This window comes from Schistocerca piceifrons, chromosome X (assembly GCF_021461385.2).
Source record: "Schistocerca piceifrons isolate TAMUIC-IGC-003096 chromosome X, iqSchPice1.1, whole genome shotgun sequence".
In the NCBI taxonomy this organism is placed as follows: domain Eukaryota; kingdom Metazoa; phylum Arthropoda; class Insecta; order Orthoptera; family Acrididae; genus Schistocerca; species Schistocerca piceifrons.
In genome coordinates, this window is record NC_060149.1 from 745,159,332 (window position 1) to 745,179,999 (window position 20,668).

Genomic DNA, 20,668 nt, shown 5'->3' on the forward strand with positions numbered 1-20,668 from the left:
ATTCACTTAGGAATGATAGAATAAATATTGAATTTGTGCATATCAATTCTTCTATAAAACACATATTGTTTTTATCACATATTACACATTTATGAGGGCCTTCTAATTGTGAGTCTATAGAACGAACATGTCTACTGAGTATAACCTCCTCCAAAGAAATTTGGTGTTATTGTTTAACTGGATTGAATTCCATGAGGCTGGTAGGTGTAAACTTAGTGATATCGAGAATGAATTGACACATATTCATAATGTGAAACAGTTCTGGATAATTTTGAAAATAATTTTGGTAGGAGTTAGTAGTTGGAAATATTAATTAAAATTTAGTGTGTCTTTTTACATTTATTTTCCAGGTTTCATAGCAATATGTTTTGGACTTAGTGCATTAGCAGTTTTGTATGAACTGTTGCTGGTATACCAGATATTGTTGAAGCAAACATCTGGTGTATGGAGGCATGGGAGAAGTAGGATGGTGCACACCTTGCCACACAGAAGGTAAAGTAATTAGTAGGATGAAACTGAGGAAAGAAACAAGATGGGTTTCACAGGATTGCATAGTAACTACGGATCTGAACCTGTATCTCAAAGTCAGAGTGAATGAGGCTCAAATCCCTATCCAACATTCTGAAATTAAGTTTCCTGTTTCTGTTCTTCAATAATTTTATTCAGTATCTATTTGTTTTGTGTTCTATTTGAAGATGAAATGTCAAAGATGATGGCTCTTGAAATGTGACTGATATCTAGGTGTGGGAAGAATTTATCTTTGTACCACTGTTGTTTAGTTTTTGTGCTTCATATGTTCAACTTCTGCAGCTCTCTCTCCATGTTCATAGATTTTGAGTCACAGATAGGCACAACAAAAAGACTCTCACAGTTATAGTTTTCGGCTGCTAAGGTCTTTGCACTCACTAATGCAAATGCAACTCATACACATGACTGCAGTCTCGGGCAACTGAAACCACACTGCGAGCAGCAGCACCAGTGCATGATGGGAGTGCCGACTGGGTGCAGTTGAAGAGGAGGCTGGGGTGGGGAGGGGGAGGGATACTATGGTGGAGGTGGTGGACAGTGAAGTGCTGCAGGTTAAACGGTGGGCATGGGAGAGGTTGGAGGGGGTGGGGTGGGAGGGAGTAGTGGAAAAGGAGAGAAATAGAAAGGACTGGGTGTGATGGTGGAGTGACGGCTGTGTAGTGCTGGAATGGGAACAGGGAGGGGGCTGGATGGGTGAGGACTTCGACTAACAAAGGTTGAGGCCAGGAGCGTTACGGGAACATAGGATATATTGCAGGGAAAGTTCTCACCAGCCCAGTTCAGAATAGCTGGTGTTGGTGGGAAGGATCCCTATGGCACAGGCTGTGAAGCAGTCATTGAAATGAAGGATATCATGTTTGGCAGCGTGTTCAGCAACAGGATGGTCCATTTATTTCTTGGCCACAGTTTGTCAGTGGCCAGTCATGTGGACAGACAGCTTGTTGATTGCGATGCCTACATAGAATGCAGCACAGTGGTTGCAGCTTAGCTTGTAGACCACATGGCTGTTTTCACATGTGGCTTTGCCTCTGATGGAATAGGTGATGTCAGTGACCAGGCTGGAGTAGGTGGTGGTGGTGGGTGTATGTATGAGACAGGTCTTGCATCTAGGTCTGTTACAGGGGTATGAACCATGAGGTAAGAGATTGGGAGCAGAGTTGGTGTAAGGATGGATGAGTATATTGTGTAGGTTTGGTGGATGGTGGAATACCACTATGGGAGGGGCAGGAAGGATAGTGGGTGGGACATATCTCATTTCAGGGCACAACAAGAGGTAATCGAAATTCTGGCGGAGAATGTAATTCAGTTGCTTGAATACCGGGTGGTACTGAGTTACGAGGGGAATGGTCCTAGAGGGACTGCTCGTCACTGCAGATGCGACAACTGTGGGTGGCTGGGCTGTACAGAAGGGACTCATTGGTATGGAACAGGTGGCAGCTGTCGAAGTGGAGGTATTGCTGGTGGTTAGTTATTGGTGATTGTTAAATTCCATCTTGGATTTTACATTGTCTGATTTTTGTCCCTATATTTGATATTCAGTTGTCCATTACATTTTTCAAGACGGTTACATTTTTAATTGTAGTTTTGGGAACAAAGCATCATCATGATGTGGGGTTAGATGGACAAGGTCTGTTCAAAAAATTAAAGAACATTCGTAATTTAGCACCAATGGTGTGTTGGAGCGAAATGCAGTTGGCATCCATGCACACACCTGTGATTAATGTTCAACTGCTGGATGTTTCATTGGTGTGAGTCTGTTAGTTATTGTTCAGTGCTGTATTGAGTAGAACATTGTGTCACACAGTTTGTGAATTTCGAGGTTGCAGAGTTAGAGAAGCAATGTGTCTGCATTAAATTTTGCGTGAAACTCAAGGAAACCTTTAAAGAGACACAGTAATTGATGCAGGAAGCCTATGGAAATGGGTGATTAAGCTGTATTTGGTGTTACAAATTGTTCAAATGGTTTAAAAATGGCCAGACAGAAGTTAAAGATGACCCTCATTCAGGACACCCTTCGACGTCTACCGACGATGCTCATGTCAGGAACGTCAACAAAATTGTGCATGCCAATCAAAGACTGACTGACTGAGAGATTGAAGAAGAATGTAACATTTCAGTTGGATTATGTCATGAAATCCTGACACAGCATCTTGGAATGTATCATGTTGCCTCTAAGTTCATTCCACGGCTCATTAGTAAAGACCAGAAAGACCTTCATCTCACAATCTGTGAAGCTTTCAGATTGTGCAAATGAGAATGAGCTCTACCTTAAGAGAATCATAACTGGTGATGAGATGTGGGTCTATGGTTATGATGTTGAGACCAAAGTTCAGGCTTCTCAGTGGGTTGGGAAAGGTTCTCCAAGACCAAAAAAAGCTTGTTGGGTCAGGTCAAATATCAAAACCATGCTGATAGTTTTCTTTGGCTTTGAAGGATTAGTTCATCTCACATTCGTGCCACAGGGACAAACTGTTAATCGATGGCATTATCAGGATGTGTTGCTATGCTTCTCGATGGTTACCATGTTTGTGTAGAGGCTCATCGAACACTGAATTCTTCACATGGTGTCACATACACTTGGCTGCTTGAGGGTATGACTCTGTAATCGGGGTGTAACTTCAGTCCGTCGGGTTATGGAGAGGGTCGATGCAGAATTGGTGCCTACCCACACTCGTTACTTAACGTTTGTTCGAGTGGAGCTCCTATCTAAGATAAAGGTATGCTATTAAGTCAGGAGATGCCTTTCCCCTCTCAGAATCATGAATGCTACGATACTGTTTTTACTATGAGGGAGCTTGAATGTGCTCTCACCTTGTCACTATCCCCTGCTCTAGTATCAGATGATAATTATATTTAGATGTTGCAGCATCTGTCTCTTGGTGGCAAGCACTTTCGCCATCATACATATACTCACATCTGGACAGATGGCACATTTTCCAGACGTTGGCGTGAAGCTACTGTAATCCCCATTCTAAAGCATGGTAAGGACTTACGTCTTCCATACAGCTACCACCCAATTTCCCTCACCAGCAATGTAACAAATGTTCGATGGTCAGCTGGTGTGGTGGCTTGATTCTTGGAATTTATTAACAAATACACAATGTGTGTTTCATAAGCACTGTTCTACAGTTGATCATCTCGTCACCCTGTCAGCCCATATTATGAACAATTTTCTGTGGATATTCCAGACTGTAGCTGTGTTTGATTTGGAGAACAGTTACATACAATGGGCATCTCCATACAGTGCACATGTGTGGTTTCTGGGCAGCCTGCCCAATTTTATTTGGGGTTTTAAAGAGACAGGGTTTTTGAGGTACATGTGGATTTGGCTTCATTGAACACCTTTTTTTTAGGAGAATGGGGTGCCTCGGGTCTGTGCAGAGCATAGCCCTATTTACCATAGCAATTAACCCTATCATGGACTGTCTCCCGCCAGGCATATCAGGCTTTCTTTTCGTTGATGACTTTGCAATCTACTGCAGCTCTCAATGGACCTGTTTACTTGAGCAACAATATCAGTGATGTGTTGACTGTCTTTACTCAAGGAGCTTCGCAATGGCTTCAATTTTTACACTGAATTTGTAGAGGCATAAGGAGTTTTTTCTGCTGTCCTTACATTTCAGTCCTGTTGCTCTTTCGTTTGTCAAAACTATGAAATTCTCGAGGTTGACACTCAATAGGAAACTCTTCTGGTCATCCCATATATCTTATATCGCTGCACACTGTACCTGATCTCTAAATATCATATGTTTTTTAAATGGTACTTTATGGGGAGTGGATTGGAAAATTCTCCTCCTCTTATATTAATCCTTTGTCTGATCAAGAATGGTCTATGGGTGTCTCATTTAATCATCTGTGTGTCCATTTATTTTATGCTGTCTCAACACAATCCACCATCAAGGCACACGTTTGCCCACTGGAGCTTTCTACACTACTCTAGTTATAAATCTCTGTGCTCATGCTGCGGTAGTACCACTGTCATACCAGTATGATGTTCTCCTCAGTAGATGTGTGTTCCATCTGTCCTTTATGCCCAACCATCCATCCTGTCTGTCCTTTTTTGATGAATCACTTGAGCCCAATACAGGGTAAGCACAACTCCTTTGTTGCCTGCAGCAGTTAGCTTTTGTATACTGATTTGGAAGCTTAAGGTTACATTACCTGCCATTTTACTGATGGGTGAGAACCCTTCACTGTCTTGGCTTTTCATCTTGGACTTATTTTGCTTGCCAAGCCCACTACTCTAGATTCGACCTATCGCTGTAAGGTTTTCAAGCTTTGCACACAACTTGGAGACAGCACCTTCGTGTACAGTGATGCTGTAAGACTGACCATGGCATCGGATGCTCCTTTGTCATTGGCAACAAACATTTTAGGTATCAGCTTCTAGAACAGCACTTGATTTTTACTGCAGAGCTTTCTGCCCTCTATCAGTCCACCTGGTACATCCGATGTCACAGGCTTCTCAACTGTGTATTATCTTCATATTCGATTTGTACCCTCCAGAACCTCTGTATGCCATACACATACCACTCCTTAGTATAATGAATCAAAGAATAACTCCACTCACTTGCTGATGATGGAGCCAACGTGATGTTCAAGTGGGTCCATGATCATGTCGGAGAGTTGGGGAATGAAGCTGCCAATGCTGCAGTCCAACTACGTAGGCCTTTTAGCTATTCTGTCCCTTCAGATGATCTCTCTGTTGCCAAATGTAGGAACATTGTGTCACTCTGAAAGGAACACTGGTATACTCTATATGGAAACAAACTCTGGGAAATTAAACGCCTCCCAAGGGCTTGGACGACTTCCTCTCACCCCGCTCATCGTGAGGAGATACTTTTAGCTAGGTTGCATATTGTGAACTGTCGTTTCAGTCACTGTCATCTGTTAAGTGGAGACCCTGTGCCACTCTGTGTTTACTGCAACCAATCATTGAGAGTATGCCATTTTCTGGCCCAGTGCCTATTTTATAACCGTTTATGTTTTAATGAATGTTTGCCATCTCAGTTGTCAGATATTTTACCACATATAATACGAGCTTTAAATTAATTTTATTTTTCATTTGTTGCAGTAATATGGTGAAGAAAATTTAATTTTCAACCATTTGAGCAACCTCATCAAAGGGGAAGTGATGGTTTTTAGCTATCCCTCTACTCCATTCAGTTATGATCTGAGTGTTATTGACTTCAAATTCATTCATTAATTGACCTATGACCTCAGTTGTTTTGCATTCTTAAGTGACAACAAACTACAATGTCAAGTGTAACCCAGTTCCAGTATGTAACAATGTTAAACCTTGTATGTAAAATATTTTATATAAATCACGATAACATCAGAATAAACTTCTTGTATACACCATTTCTCTGCAATGCACACTGAGATGCTATTTAGTGAAATAATTGTGTAGAAAGTGCAAGATGTTAAACATATGGCCTCCTATCTGCAACCATACCATCCAGCCGCTCTCCTCAAATGTTGACAATCAGCTCCCAAACTCAACTGATCAGCTTGAAACTGTTAGCTTGGTGGGCATTATTGGTATGAGCCAAAGGCACACAAAATGCTACCTCTACATTCCTTAATAATAAAGTAGTTGTAGAATATTGGTGAAGAAATGAATCTGATTAGGGGGTAAAACAGCTTACTATCAAGAGGATTGCTGCTATGGTTGTCAATAAAGTCAGAATTATTTATTAAAGAAATATAAATAAATGAAAATATGCCTTCACTTCACTCCACCTATTACATCGTACATCAGCTAACATTTTCTCAACTCAATTATTAAGTGAGGCTTGGGAGTGAATTTTATGGCTCCCAGAGTCAGAAATGTTGCAATGTACCACATAGTAAAAAAGTTACTTGTATTTATTAATAACAATCATTTAAAAAGTGCACATTGTGAAAGAAATTATCCCTTGAGCAGGGGCAACTATGTATAAAGTGCGCCAACCACTAAAACATTGTTTTGCACTGTTCCATTGTTGTTTTACAGTTGCAAGCCCATACCTATTTGGTCATTACTGCTTCAGCTTACACACTGGTAAGTTGTGTTGTCATATGTCCAAGTGAACAGCAGAAATGCAAAATAAACAGTTAAGTAAGTGAGAAAAAATATACGATCTATGCTCGAAAATGCCCCAGATTCTGAGCTGGCAGCATATCCCACAATGAGGCGGTTGTCTACACAATAATAAGTAATTGAATAAGTGTTTGTTGGCTGGGATTTGATGCAACTGCGCTGTTTAATGCTCTGAGTGGGTAAAAAAAAAATAAACAGTGATTTAACTCACATAATGTAAGTTTATTTTATTGTTGTTTAATTGAACTAAGATTAAACTGTGATTTTGCTCATACTACTTTACCTTTCAAATATAATGACAGCTGTTGTCTACATGTTTACAAAGTACACCACACCCCGCTTTGTGTTATGAAAATCGGTAGGCCCACTCGAGGGTTAATAACACAGACAGAAGAGCTAAAGCTACATGAGACTTAGCTAAACCACAGACAGCCAAAGGAAAATAAAACATTGCAATTTATGCTAGTTGACAGATGCAGATGATTTTAAGAACCATTATATAAATGTAGTAGATACAATTGAATTAACAGGAAAAACAGAAAAATCAAGACAGTCCTTTGAAAAATGCATCTCCGTAGCAATGTCCTACTTCAGACCTAACTGTATTGCACATACACATATATATATCTGCATAGATCTGCATGACTACATTGTCCTGGCCAACTTGTTTGTATGGGCACTTGCCTAGAAACATGTGCCTATTGACGAATAAATGCCTGATCTGTATAGTGTGTTCTTACCTTGAATCCTTCAATTATTTATATTGCACCAAGGACTTTCCAAGGACATAAAATTTATTCGTGAAAAACTCTCACCCACTTCCCCTTTTGAAATTAAGAATTTGTTAATCCTTGCCAAAATAAAAAGTAAACTGAAGAGATGTCAGTAATTACTGATCTATTTCATTGCTGAAATCCAAATCCAAATGTCTAAAGAAAGTAATTTACTCTAGGACAGCATCCTGATTTGCTTGTAATGATATGCTTAGTGATCCATAATTTTGATTTCACAAGGATTTCTTAACTGAGATTGCAATTTACACATTCTTTCAGCCAAATATTAAATAACAAAAAAATTGACATTTAATTTTTGTGTCCTCTTGAAGGAAATTCAATATGTAAATCACAGCACTTTGTTTAAAATAAAAGTTTACTGGAATTAATTATGTAACTGACAAATGGTACACATCATATTTAATTAAAATAATGCAGAAGATTGTGGTGTGTGGTTCAGTGACTACAGACAGGGAAGATTTTTCTTACATACTGGGGATTAATTAATGGAGTTTCACAGGGTACAAACTTAAATCCTCTGTTTTTACTCCTATATATAATTGACTATACATTGAGTATGAAAGAAGTGGACGTTACTCTTATTGCAGATTTACTGTTAGACATACAACAAGGGAAGTTGTAAATAGTACTTTTTAAAGTGTTATTGCGTTTTTCTGCCAATGGTCATTGCTTTAATTACAAATTGCATTGTCCGCTCTGCCTGTTAGTGTGCATTATTTAATTTTTTGTAATTTGCTTTGTACAATATGTATAAAATCTTGTTTCAATTAAGTTAGGTCATCAGTCACCACTTAATGTTATTTTAGTTAATTCTGGCAAATAGTGAAGGTGCTGACTGGAGACGGTACTGTAACTCTCTCCAGGATTTATAGAGTTTTCAGCAGGAACAGGCCCCATGCCAGAGTAGAATGTGTAGTAAGGCATTCAAAGAAGGGGGTGGTGAGAAGGGCCTGATAACTGGCAGATTGTACAAAAGTAGGTAGAATTAAAAAGCACAGAGACAGCTTCATGTTAGAGACAGAAACAGGTTTCATAACTTCTGAAGTGGAGAGGAGTCTCAAGTATCTGTAGGGGTAAGGAGACTGTAGCAAATTTTGAATATAGTGAGAAAAACATAAGGTAGAGAGGAGGGTTGGGAAGAAGAAACTTCTGCTGCTCGGTAGTAGACAGTGAAGATTGTCAGGTAGGATATGAGAACTAGAACACTAGTATATCTGTACCTATTCCAGAGCTCAGTCACATAATGCAGGATACAGAGCAACTGTGCAAAGACATTTTAGAGATGGATGTGTGTGTGTGTGTGTGTGTGTGTGTGTGTGTGTGTGGGGGGGGGGGGGGGGGGGGGAGAGGGGGTGGCAAGTAATAGCCTGATTAGGGAAAGTGTGTGTATCAGCCATGACCTTGCAAAGAAGGCTTCTGGACCTATCACCGTTGTGCATTTTGTTTAATTGTTTGCATGTCATGATCAGCAGTACTGTGAAGCTAATTACTGTAAACTTAAAAATAGCTGTGATCGAAGCTGGCATATCCCAAATTGATGTGATACTGGTCATGGCTATCAGTAGACAGTATGGGGTTTTTCAAAGCAAGGGCTACACCTGAAATAGGTTATTGAGTTTACTGGCAGAGAATGTAGTGGGTGGAATCAGATTCGCATGGCCCAGTTCCTGTTGTAATGGGGAAGACTGGTAGATCTTTTTAGTGTGAATTTGACTAACAGGAATCCCTACTTTTGTGTAGTCTTGGTAATTGTATAAGGTAATCTGATGGTTACAAAAGAAACAGACTATTTGGCACCACTGATATTTCATCAAAATGTTAGGGAAATCCAGTCGGTGCTGCAGAAATAAATCTTGACTGTGATATATTGTGTTGACCCATTTCTTCTTCAAGTATTCTTTATGGGCATTAGTAGCTGCCATCTGTGCCAAAGATAACATTCTGTTCAGATTGACTGAAGTGTCAAAATTTTGTTCTGAACAAATGTTTCTGCAATTTATCAAGTGTTTATGTATCAGTAAACTACACAGGGAACCAGTATATGAAGCAGTAATTGGTAGAAGTGTGTGTTTCCCTCAAAGAAGTAATGTATAATATCTTTTAGTGCCTTCTTTTATAGAATATAATTGGTTTGGTTGGTTGGTTTGGAGAGTAGAGGGACTAAACTGCAGGGTCATCAGTCCCTGCGGTGATTTGGAAAGTAAAACGTTCATATAAAAAGGTCTAGTGAACAGACTGATATCTCAATGATAACTAATTGAAAAATGCACACATGTGCATGCAAATGGAGAGAGGGGTCAAGGAGTGCCAAATAACACTGAGCACACTTAGTTGATGAAAATTTATGGGCTGTAGGAAGTCAAATGTAGTGAGGCAAGTTTTATAATACAGTGAAGCAATGCATAAACATAAAAGTTTGTAACAAGCTATGAAAAACTGGAAAAGACATGCCAGAATTTTGGTGAAAATGTAAAGAATACAAGTTGTGAAAAAGAAAATGTGTTTACATGTGACAACAGAGAATACTGAACAACTGTGACCTATAGTTGTGCAAAATATGTGACTGTTTATAGCTTAATATTGGAAAAATGTGAAATAAACAAAGACTGTGTTAACACCATAAGTGAAAAACTTGTTCCTGATTTGTGACATACAATTTGTGGTATAGTTGTAATGTGCAGCCCCCTACACAACCTTTCAATAGATATTCAAAGCTGTATAGTGGTCTGGCTCCAGACTCCTACAGTCGTCAGGAATGAGCCGGGTGGGATGTGATGGTGAGAGTCTAGTTACACTTGAGAGTGCCAAGACAACATCATTGACAATAACACATTTATTCAGCAGTAATACAGGATTGTTTTCCAAAGCACTGCACCACAGCTGGGCCGGCAGAGCAGCATCTCATCGGCGGTGGAAGGCTGGCATTCATGCGTTCATCTTGCAGTATCACCAGCACAGCAAAGCATTGGACGACAGCTGCTACATCATGGGTGGCCGTCGACCATGGAATCTGGTGGCCTCCAACTCTGCGTATCGATCTCCATGGTGCTCTTGTGGAGTTAAGCCCCAAGTCCTTATGAAGTACTCAGTGGCTCATAGGGGTTGGCTCTCAGCGCCTGTGTAGGGAAGATGAGCCAGCAGCCTCAGTGTCTGGAACAGGAATGGGATGAGCAGCAGCGGTACCCACCTACTCGAAGGCGGATGACAGACAATGTCCAGGTCATGCAGATGAAGCCTTCAGCAGGCCTGCAGGGTAATGGCGGCCTCTGCATCCCATCGAATTGTCTTGGAAGTTGGCAGTGCAGCTGGCAGCAGCCACGTCCACCTGGCTGGCCTCGTGGTTCCATAGACAGTTGGAATACAGTGTGCCGAGGGTTAATTTCCCTAGCCTCCCCTCTCACTGGATAGCTGCAGCTGACACAAGGGCTGAAACTATGCAATGGGCAGCCAGCAATCAGTGCTCATCAGTCAGCCATGAGTTAAGAAGGATGGGATATTTATGTTGGAACTTCCCATGTGCTTTGCGGCAGCAAAGATTGCTATGATATCGTGTGTCCTGGCTTTTCCTTGCTGTCATATCTCCTTGTGACTTCAGACTTTTTCAACTTCATCTTTCAGAGGCTCTTTGCTCTGCTGTCTTTGTACCTGAATATTTATTGTTGTGTTATTCCTAGCCTTCCTTACGAAACTCTGCATTGTCACTACTATGATGGTACCTCTCAGCTCCCATGATGTCATTATGCTTTGCTTGCAGACTTAGGAACTTGGTTGTTCCCTCGTGTTGTGATAGCTTTTGTGTTTGCCGCATCTCGCTCAGCATTTCTCCCTAGCTGGCAGTCTGCTGAACATTGACACAGGTGGTTCGGCTTCTGGGAGCCAGGGCTACTAATCTGGGGCATAACAGCTGAATGATATCAATGCTTTGACCAATTTCAAAAGAAGCATTCACTGGTGGTTTCTAGTGGCAGTTTTATTTACACTGACAAAAAAAATGGTTCAAATGGCTCTGAGCACTATGGGACTTAACATCTATGGTCATCAGTCCCCTAGAACTTAGAACTACTTAAACCTAACTAACCTAAGGGCATCACACAACACCCAGTCATCACGAGGCAGAGAAAATCCCTGATCCTGCCGGGAATCGAACCCGGGAACCCGGGCGTGGGAAGCGAGAACGCTACTGCACGACCACGAGCTGCGGACTTACACTGACAAAAAAAGCATTCTTACCATTGGAAATTACATTGGTGATGAATAAAGGTATTTTGTTTAAACTTTGTTCTTGTCTTACGACACAATTCAAGGAACTTTCAGATACACCTTGTGTGATGTAGACACTACTATTGAGATAGGATAAAATAAATGTATCGTACATTACCTGTCTGGCCAGTTCTTCATAAGAAACCGTAAAATTTACCAAAATTTATTGAGAAGTTTGAAGTTGTTAATGTATAGAAATAAAAAAGTTAAGTTAAATTTACAAATAATGAAAATGTTTGATAGGAGTATATGGGTATGTGCATCAGCTGCCATTGGGAAAACAGAATGCACACAAAATATAATGACAATAATTTATATTTAAAGAAAGAGGGAAATCATTTTGAAAATGAAGGTATCAGATTTTGGTACAACATTAGAAATGAATTACTTTCTTAATATGAGTAGTAAGTTATTGATGCATAAATTTCTGCATGACATAATTTGTGATTGTTACAGGTTGTACTCTAGACTTTTCCAAACATTGCTGTACACTGCTCAAGTTCTTCTTTCCTACATACTAATGCTATCTGTAATGACATACAGTACTTACTTCACTGCATCAGTTGTACTTGGTGGTGGCATTGGTTATTTTCTACTATCAAATTCAGTTTTGGAACTGAGGGACTTTGGTGGCTGTGACAACTTTGCTGATGATGGCAGTAATAACAGTGAGTACTTTTAATGTCTCCAGATGTAAGGGTGCCATTGAGGTATATGAGAAATAGTATGAAAGAATTCTGTCCTTTACATGTTCTTAAATGCTGTGTGGTTAATAGCAGAATAAAATGGAGGTTTCCTTACAGTAATAATTCATGGAAATAACAAGTACCCATAAAGCTGAAGGTAACTGGACAAATGAGACACATAACTTTCTTATTTGGTCACACACACACACACACACACACACACACACACACACACACACTGGAAGAGAGAGAGAGAGAGAGAGAGAGAGAGAGAGAGAGAGAGAGAGAGAGAGAGAGAGAGAACAAGTGGGGGGGGGGGGGGGGTGTGGACCACAGCTCATAGATACAGACGTATGTGTATTGATGTGCTGTGAAGAATAACAAAAGTTCACAAACTGAAGTACCAAAGTTCAGATATATTTTCTGGGCTTATGTACTACACAGTGCCTCCAATGGAAGGCGAGGGAGTAAGTCTCATATTAATTTTTTTTTCTATAGGCATGTATGATACTATTGTTTTGGCCAGCGTTTAAAGATAACACCACCTATGTAACATGTGGTAGCAATGATCTCTGGGTGTCTGATATGAATAGATGGTGGTACGTGTTGGTGCTACTGCTCACAAGGTGGGACCTTTGTGGCTATGCATGTCACTGGGCGACTACTGCAGAACTGAAGGGAGTAGTTTGATGAGAAATAGCTGCCATTTGGCCAACAATAATTCTCAGAGCCATGAGCAACTCTCAAGTGAAGCTCACAGTACAGTAGCAGTGAGAGTTGATTGGTGAATGGTGATGCCTTTTGAATTTGTTTGAAGGAATTGCAACATATGACCACCTTACATGAAATAGTGTGATTTGGTTTCCTTGGATTGTTGACTTTCTATTGCCTTTCAAGATATGGAGGCCTTTTGTGCTTCAGCCTGTATTTCACTTATGAAACATGTCCTAACTGTTAGCATACCCATCATTTCATAGGAAAGGTTAGCCCTTTAAAGAACATAATTTTAGAGTGTCATATGTCACTTTGTGATAAATATGATCATATCACGATGTGTGGTTGAAGGGGTTACATGTTCACATCCCATCAACAATGGATCTGGTCCACAGTATTTTGGAAAATTCTTTATACGATGTTTGGAACTTTAGTAGTGGCAACTATTTATCTGCAGCTCGTACAAAATAGATACGTGTTTTGAAGTTTTACTGACCTTTAAAGTAGTCACCAGCACTGTGTATAACTTGGTGCCAGCGATGTGGAAGTCTTGGATACTCTTAGCAGTGCCAGTTGTGTTGACAGTTCGAGCGTCACTGTCTATTGCCCGGTGAATTTGTAACAGTTCAGTTTTCGAACACAACCTATGACCAGCATAGAGACAGACGTGATAACACTTTCTGCAGGACCTGACCATCATTTTGGAGAACAATGCTCAAGCACGTACAGTGCAAGCTGTTACTGATTTGTTTGACTGATGGGGCTGCTAAGTGCTATACAACCTACTGCACTCCCCTGACTTAAGCCCTCGTGAGTTCAACTAGATTTCTAAACTGACGGAAAGACTTCACGGCATTCGCTTCAGAACTGCTACAAATTCATCAGGCAATAGACTGTACTGCTCGAACTGTCAACACAACTGGCACTGCTAAGAGTATCCTACGACTTCCACATTGCTGGCAATGGGCTATACACAATGCTAGTGACTACTTTGAGGGTCAGTAAAATTTTGAAACAGGTATCTATTTTGTATGAGCTGCAAATAAATAGTTGCCACTATTAAAGTTCCAGTCCTCGTAGTATTCACGCTGTTACTGGATGAAATAATTCATTTTCTTTTCTTTCTGGGCATTAGTGGCCATTGTGGGTTTGGATAAACCCTTTCTTTCAGATACTGCATGAAAAAAATAAGCACTGTCAGATCATGTGAATATAGTAACTGAACTACCACTGAAATGATGCTATTGCTGCATAATGACACATTGGTACATATTTTAAGAATATATTATGATATACCATACCAGGTGTAAAAGGGAACATTTTAGCTTATTACATCATATGATGTTACTATATGGATCTGTTTTTTTTTTATGAATATGTTTAAGCATTCTCTCCAGTCTTTTGCCCCTTTTTGCTGCTTGGCAGAATATTTGATAATTTACTGTTGGCTGATGAGCTTAATTCAAATTTGTAGTACATTGTAAAAATATTTAATATCTATGGGCTGTGGTGCACATTAATAATTAAGTAATAAATTGCTATAGTAGTTATAACATCTAACACATAAGTAGCAGAGTAGTCAGGCAAATAAAAGTGATTACACAGCTATTTCTAACTTACTGTTTAATTTTTGTGTATTCTGAAGTTACATTTTTATAAGAACTATTAATTATTTTCAGATGTTCCTCATGTAGTAGTAGTGAGGAACTTGTATCCTCCTCACTACTTTATCTGTGTGGTATTTTTGGGTTTTACATATGTAACTGATTACTTTTATCCTTCATTTTCAGTCTTATGTTATGATGTAATTTGAAACGAGCCACTGCTTTATCTTTAATAGTATTTGTATCCTTTTTGATCTGGTCTCAGCTTTCTTAGACATGGTATGTTATGCAAGTAATCACTTATCTTCTGGCTAATTCCCCCTCTGCTTCAACTTGCTTACTATGTTTCAGTGGAGTTGTTTTGGCTTAATGTTATTTGGCTACAATAAAATGTATGGATGAGGAGCAGTTTTTGGTCCTTGTCTGTGCTTCATGTAACTTTAGCTTTATATGTTTTCTCATATTTTGTGTCAGTTTTACAAATAGCTTTGTCAGAAATGAGGAATTCTCAAAGTATTTTTCTGAAAACACAAGGAGAACATTCTAGTAACTAAATACAAGGCAATGCCACTCCATAACTCCTCAACAGATTGAGAATGTTTCCTGTACTATAGTATCCAATTACTTAAACATTCTGTCCCCCTGGGGATTCCTAGTGTACACCATCTTTTGAAACTTGGGAAATTTAATAATCTAACACAGCAAGTGAACTGTTCTGTGGTACCAGAATCAGAATTTTATTGTCTCATTTCATACATGTTAAATCATTGATTTAGTGTACAGGAGACTTTTTAAGTTTATAACTATAATAGGTTTCTCATGGAATACAACATTTACTAGAGCTATAAAAATCTGAATATATATGCCATTAATTTTTATCCTGCTCAGATGGTCAGATCATCATTAAAAATTTTAGTAGAGTAAAAGCGTTTTTGTCCCAGAGGGCTGTATAATTTTCTTTTTACTGAATTACTTTCAATCATTCAAAAATTTTTCTTTTTAACTTATTGTATATTTTCATCACCATATATTGTGGGGTCTGTGCAAAAAGGCTGCATCTGTCTAGGAATCATGAAACTTTCTCTGTTTCTAGTTTCATATCCATGCTGGAAGTTATTTGGAGAATACAATTCTGGATTAGTATTTGTGAAAAGAATTATTTCTTAGAATTAAAGTGAGTGAGTATATGTTTAAGAGGCCAACACGATTTTCTTGGCTTTGCATTACACATGTTCCTTATACTTTCTTTTTATAAAGTTAATATCTTGTCAAATTGCTAGCATTTCCTCAAAAGGCAAGGCTGTATCTCACTACCTTCTTCATGTCTATGGCAGTGAAACTGGCTAAGATTGACAAAGCAATTGGCAGGCTGTTCGGTTTATTGGTTAAATAGTCTATATGTGAGGTCCAAAGCAGATTTCTGTCCAACTGTATTTCTAAGGATTTAACACTTTCTGCTTCATTTAGTTCAAGACTTCAGTGCAAAATTTTGATATAATTTATTTTAGACTGTTATTGTCTATCATTATTGATGTGCCATCAGTGAATAAAGCTGAATTATACTTCATATTTACAGTTAAGTCATTTATGTAAAAAAGAAAAAGTATTGGGCCTAGAATTGATCGTTGTGGTACCACCTGTGAGATAGTTCTCCATTTTGAGGAGTATTTTCCTTTGTCTGATGTTATGATTACCCTTTGTTGTCTCTTTGTCAAATATGACAACTGTAAGGCTCTGCCTATAATTCTGTATTTTTGGATTTTATTTAATAGCAATGAGTGATTCACACAGTCGAAGGCTGTGGATAAGCCACAGAAGGTTCCTGCAGTGTTTTGTAATTTATCTAAGGTGGAATTAACTTTATTTATGAATTCATTAATTGCATGAATTGTACTTTTGCCTTTTTGGAAGCAAAATTGATTCTTTGAAACACTCTTAAACTTGTGACAGTAATTTTGAATTCGGATTGCAATGATCATTTCAAATATTTTAGGAAATGCAGGAAGAAGGGAAATTGGATGGTAATTTCCCACATCTTCTTTAGAGCCTTTTTTAAATACTGGTTTCACTTTCGCATATTTTAGAATGTCTTTAAAGTAGCCTTCTTCAAGTGATTGATTAATTATTTCAGACAGTGGGTGTGCTATTATATTTGAAGCTGCTTTGAAATGGGCAGGTATTTCATCCAATTCCACAGAATTTTTATTTTTTAGGTTTAATATGGTTATTTCTACATCTTTTAATGTTTTATTGTCAAATTCTTGCTATGACTGGACCCAAATAAATGTACATTATCTTGATAGGAGTCTACATCTACATCAGATTTTGCTACAGTTATAAAAAATTGTTAAAACTTCCTGATATTTGAGCAGGATTTACAATTTTTTGTCTCTTGTATCTTTGGTGTGCCTTTCCTTTCCTTTTTTTTATTTACTGGAAGGGGATACGTGATATAAATGCCTCGACTCGTAAGCTGGTATACACATGAAGATGAAGTTGAGAAGATATCACACTGACAGAGATGCTAAACATCAGTGTTAAGTAAATGTCAATTAAATCTATAGAACAGTCTTCTTTACATATGTTTTCAAATTATTTACACTGTGAAATTGAGAAACACAAATACTGTGCAATGAAAAAAAAATTTTTTTTGATGTAACTTACTGGCAATGTGGAAATTGGACAAACTTGGTGGAGATTTATAAAGTAGTCAGCTTCTTTGTTTTTGACAGAAATGGGTAGCTGGATTAGTGTCTGCACTTGTTTGCTTGAAGAGGATCCATATGAAGAACTTCGAAAAACTGCAATCTCATATGAAACCAATATAGATAAGAAAATTTACAGAGCAGTCATCCAACATTTTTAGCTCTTGCACTTGGAATTTTGTCCAGTTCACAAATTATTTTTATCTTTCAATTTTTCTCATGCTGTATTTTTGCTGTTGTCATCAGATCATAACCAAGAAACACAAAAATATAAGGACATTGTACGTCATGAAAGTGGACCATACAATGCATAAATAAATGCCAGCTGGATAATGAGGTGATACATTCATATTTCTTCATTGTGATCAGATGATGGTGATTGCTAGAACATGCCACGAGGAAAATAAGATGATAAAAACAAATTTTTTTTGTAGTCAAAACTCCGTGTGCAAGAGGTGAAAACATTGAAAAAAGTGCACAATATGTCGTAGATCAATTGACAATTGAAGTTTTATGGAGTAGCTAATGCCATAGGCATATCTGAAGAAGGTACATTTTGCATGAATAATTAACTATGAGAAAACTTTGTGCACAATAGCATTACATATTTTTGCATGCTGCCCAACATCAATGAAATGAAATTCTTTAGCAATTACTGGAACGTTAAAAAAATTGACATTGTAAGCCAATTTCCCACTTAAGCCCATCTCGCACGGAGTAAGATTCACTGCAATCTTACTTGCCACCTCATGGGACCACTCCCTTGAGGGCTCTGTATCTGATAGCCGTCTGCCCTGCAGGGAGCTGTACATATTTCTCATGATACGTCCAATGCCATTTTTCTTATGAAGCTGTACTGGCTAATCGGGAATCCTGTATGGTGACTGATGTCACATCCTGCAGGACAGGAGCTCTGAGACAATGCCAGTTAACTCTCAAGAGCGAACAGAATGTGACGCACCCGCCGGCTAATCTGCAAACTTTCTCAAATGATTGTAAAGAATCTGTTCAGTAAAAAATTTGGTTCTCACACATCTTTTAGCTTTATTCATCAATTTCTTGTTGAACTGCCTATCATTTTGTTAATTGTCATATTTACTGTGATATTTTAGGATTTAGTAAACTACTCCATGAATTTCGGAAAGTTTGCAGTGAAAAATAGAGGTTTGCTATGAATTTGTGTTTGGTGCAAGTTGTCATATGTTGCTGCATATAAAATGTAACTTACATTTTAAATTTTTCTTTAAAATTAAAAAGATGTTGCTATCTACCACCAGTTTTGAGAAAATGGATTGTATGTAAAGCCCTGAGTCACAAGTTCGCGTGCTAGCCGAAAAGCCGGTATGAAATATTTACAAAATTCCTTGTATCCTGTAAATAATTTCAGATATCGAAGCAAGATTTTGAAAAAGCAGTACGCAAAGAGGAGAGTATTTCACGATATGATTAATATGTGAAACTCCCATATACCACAATATTCAAGTGACTACCGATTTTTTCTGTGAAATGATGTAATATTGAAGTGCCATCAATAACTGGTGAAACGAGAACTACTGTGGGTTTGGAACGATATATGTGAAGAAATTAGTTTATTTTTATACTGAGAATGGGCGTTTTCATAAACTATTGTCATGACTTTACATCAGTTGCTGTTTTATCATTCTGTCACAATGTCTGCTGCATTATTATGTCAGTGAGGTGAATATTTATAAAGTCAACTGTATTTTGGAAAAGACACTGATTAATGTGGCAACAAGGAGTCTTAGGTATTACTCAAAACTCATAATTGATAAACTCTCTCTGAAGAAAAGTAAAGGTGATGATAAGTCAACGGAAAATAAATCGAAACTTCAATTGAAATTTTGGTGAAATCCTATACCTCAGTGTATGTTTCATAATGAATGCTAAGTACTGAAACTGGGCAACAGATTTTATTTCAGTGTCTCAATAATATAAGAAGTATTAGAAGAGTTAACAGTACACAGCATGCCACCTTTTCTTTCCTATTCCTATACAAAATGAGGGATTGTACTTTTTCACCACAAACATCTTTTAGTTTGTCAAAGATGTTGGTAATCTGTTTACACCTTGATAGGTAGTTGACTGGATTTGTGTGTGGATGTGAGCAAAGTTGATGACACTTCACTCTCAGCTCATGGCTGTGTCAGCTTTGGTTACGCAGCTTGAGGCTGCATTGGATAGGCATCACTGTTGTGGACCAGCCATGGGGATCCAACGGACATCCAGCATGACTAACAAATTTGCTGTTCGGTCTGCACTGGTAGCCAGCCTGGGTACGGCTCGCATTGAGATTGCCTACTTACCCATGGTCAAGTGGGAGCTCACCTCGGGACATGGCAAGCTGCAGAAGCTAAATGTAAGGCCTCCCCCTTTAGCCTGACAAACAGGTTCCAGGTGCTATTTGTGGCTGACAATGATCAGCCAGATACAGTCTCTTGTCCTGTTTCAGAGGAAACGTCTCAGCCTGCAAGATACAGGCAGTCACAGAGCGTGGAATTATTGGTAGTTTGGAGCTCCAGTGTTAGGTGTGTAATGGGGTTCCTTAGGGGACATGGCTGCCAATGAGGAGGAGAAATCAGTGTTCGCTCCTTTTGCACAACAGGTAGAGTCCTTCCATATGTGGGATAGATCCTGCTGGATGGTGTGCCAAGCACATGGTGCAGCCAACTGCTGGTGGTGGCTCATATCAGTGGTACCAATGATGTGTGTCACTTTGGATTGGAAGAGATTCTCTCTGGTTTCGAGTGGCTATGTGAAGCAGTAAAGGCTGTCAGTCTTGCTTGCAAGATGAAATCAGAGCTCAAAATTTGCAGCATAGTTGACAGGACTGATTGCAGACTACAGAGCTGAGTGGAGGGTCTGAATCAGAGGCTCAGACAGTTCTGTGACTATGTAGGCTGCAGATTTCTTGACTTGCACCATAGGGGGATGGTATTTCAGGTTCTGTTAAATAGGTCAGGAGTCCATTATGTGCAGGAGATGGCTGCATGGGTAGCAGGTCTTGTGTGGCATGGACTGGTGTTTTTTTAAGAGGGTAGAGGGACATGGGAAGATGCAAAAAGTGCTTTAGTCTCAAAGGTTGCAGGTCGAGCACAGGAAGAACGTGATCTATGAATCATTGGTATAACAGTTGTAAATTGTCGTAGCTGTGTTGAGAAAATACCAGAGGTTCGTGCTGTAATAGAAAATACTGATGCTCAAATCGAAAGTTCAGCTGAAATTTTCGCAAAGGATTTAATATTGTTCAGAAAGTACAGACCAAATACAGTTTACG

General features: G+C 38.9%; 1 protein-coding gene across 2 annotated transcripts in view; it reads left to right on the plus strand.

The window, feature by feature from the left end:
- LOC124721782 (probable low affinity copper uptake protein 2) overlaps nucleotides 1–20,668 on the plus strand; it is an 81,693-nt gene that overhangs the window by 28,633 nt on the left and 32,392 nt on the right. For both annotated transcript variants that reach the window (XM_047246897.1, XM_047246896.1), the window contains exons 3-4: nucleotides 351–492; nucleotides 12,121–12,332. In XM_047246897.1, the coding sequence (XP_047102853.1) occupies nucleotides 351–492; nucleotides 12,121–12,332 (354 nt within the window). The remainder of the gene's footprint in view (nucleotides 1–350; nucleotides 493–12,120; nucleotides 12,333–20,668) is intronic.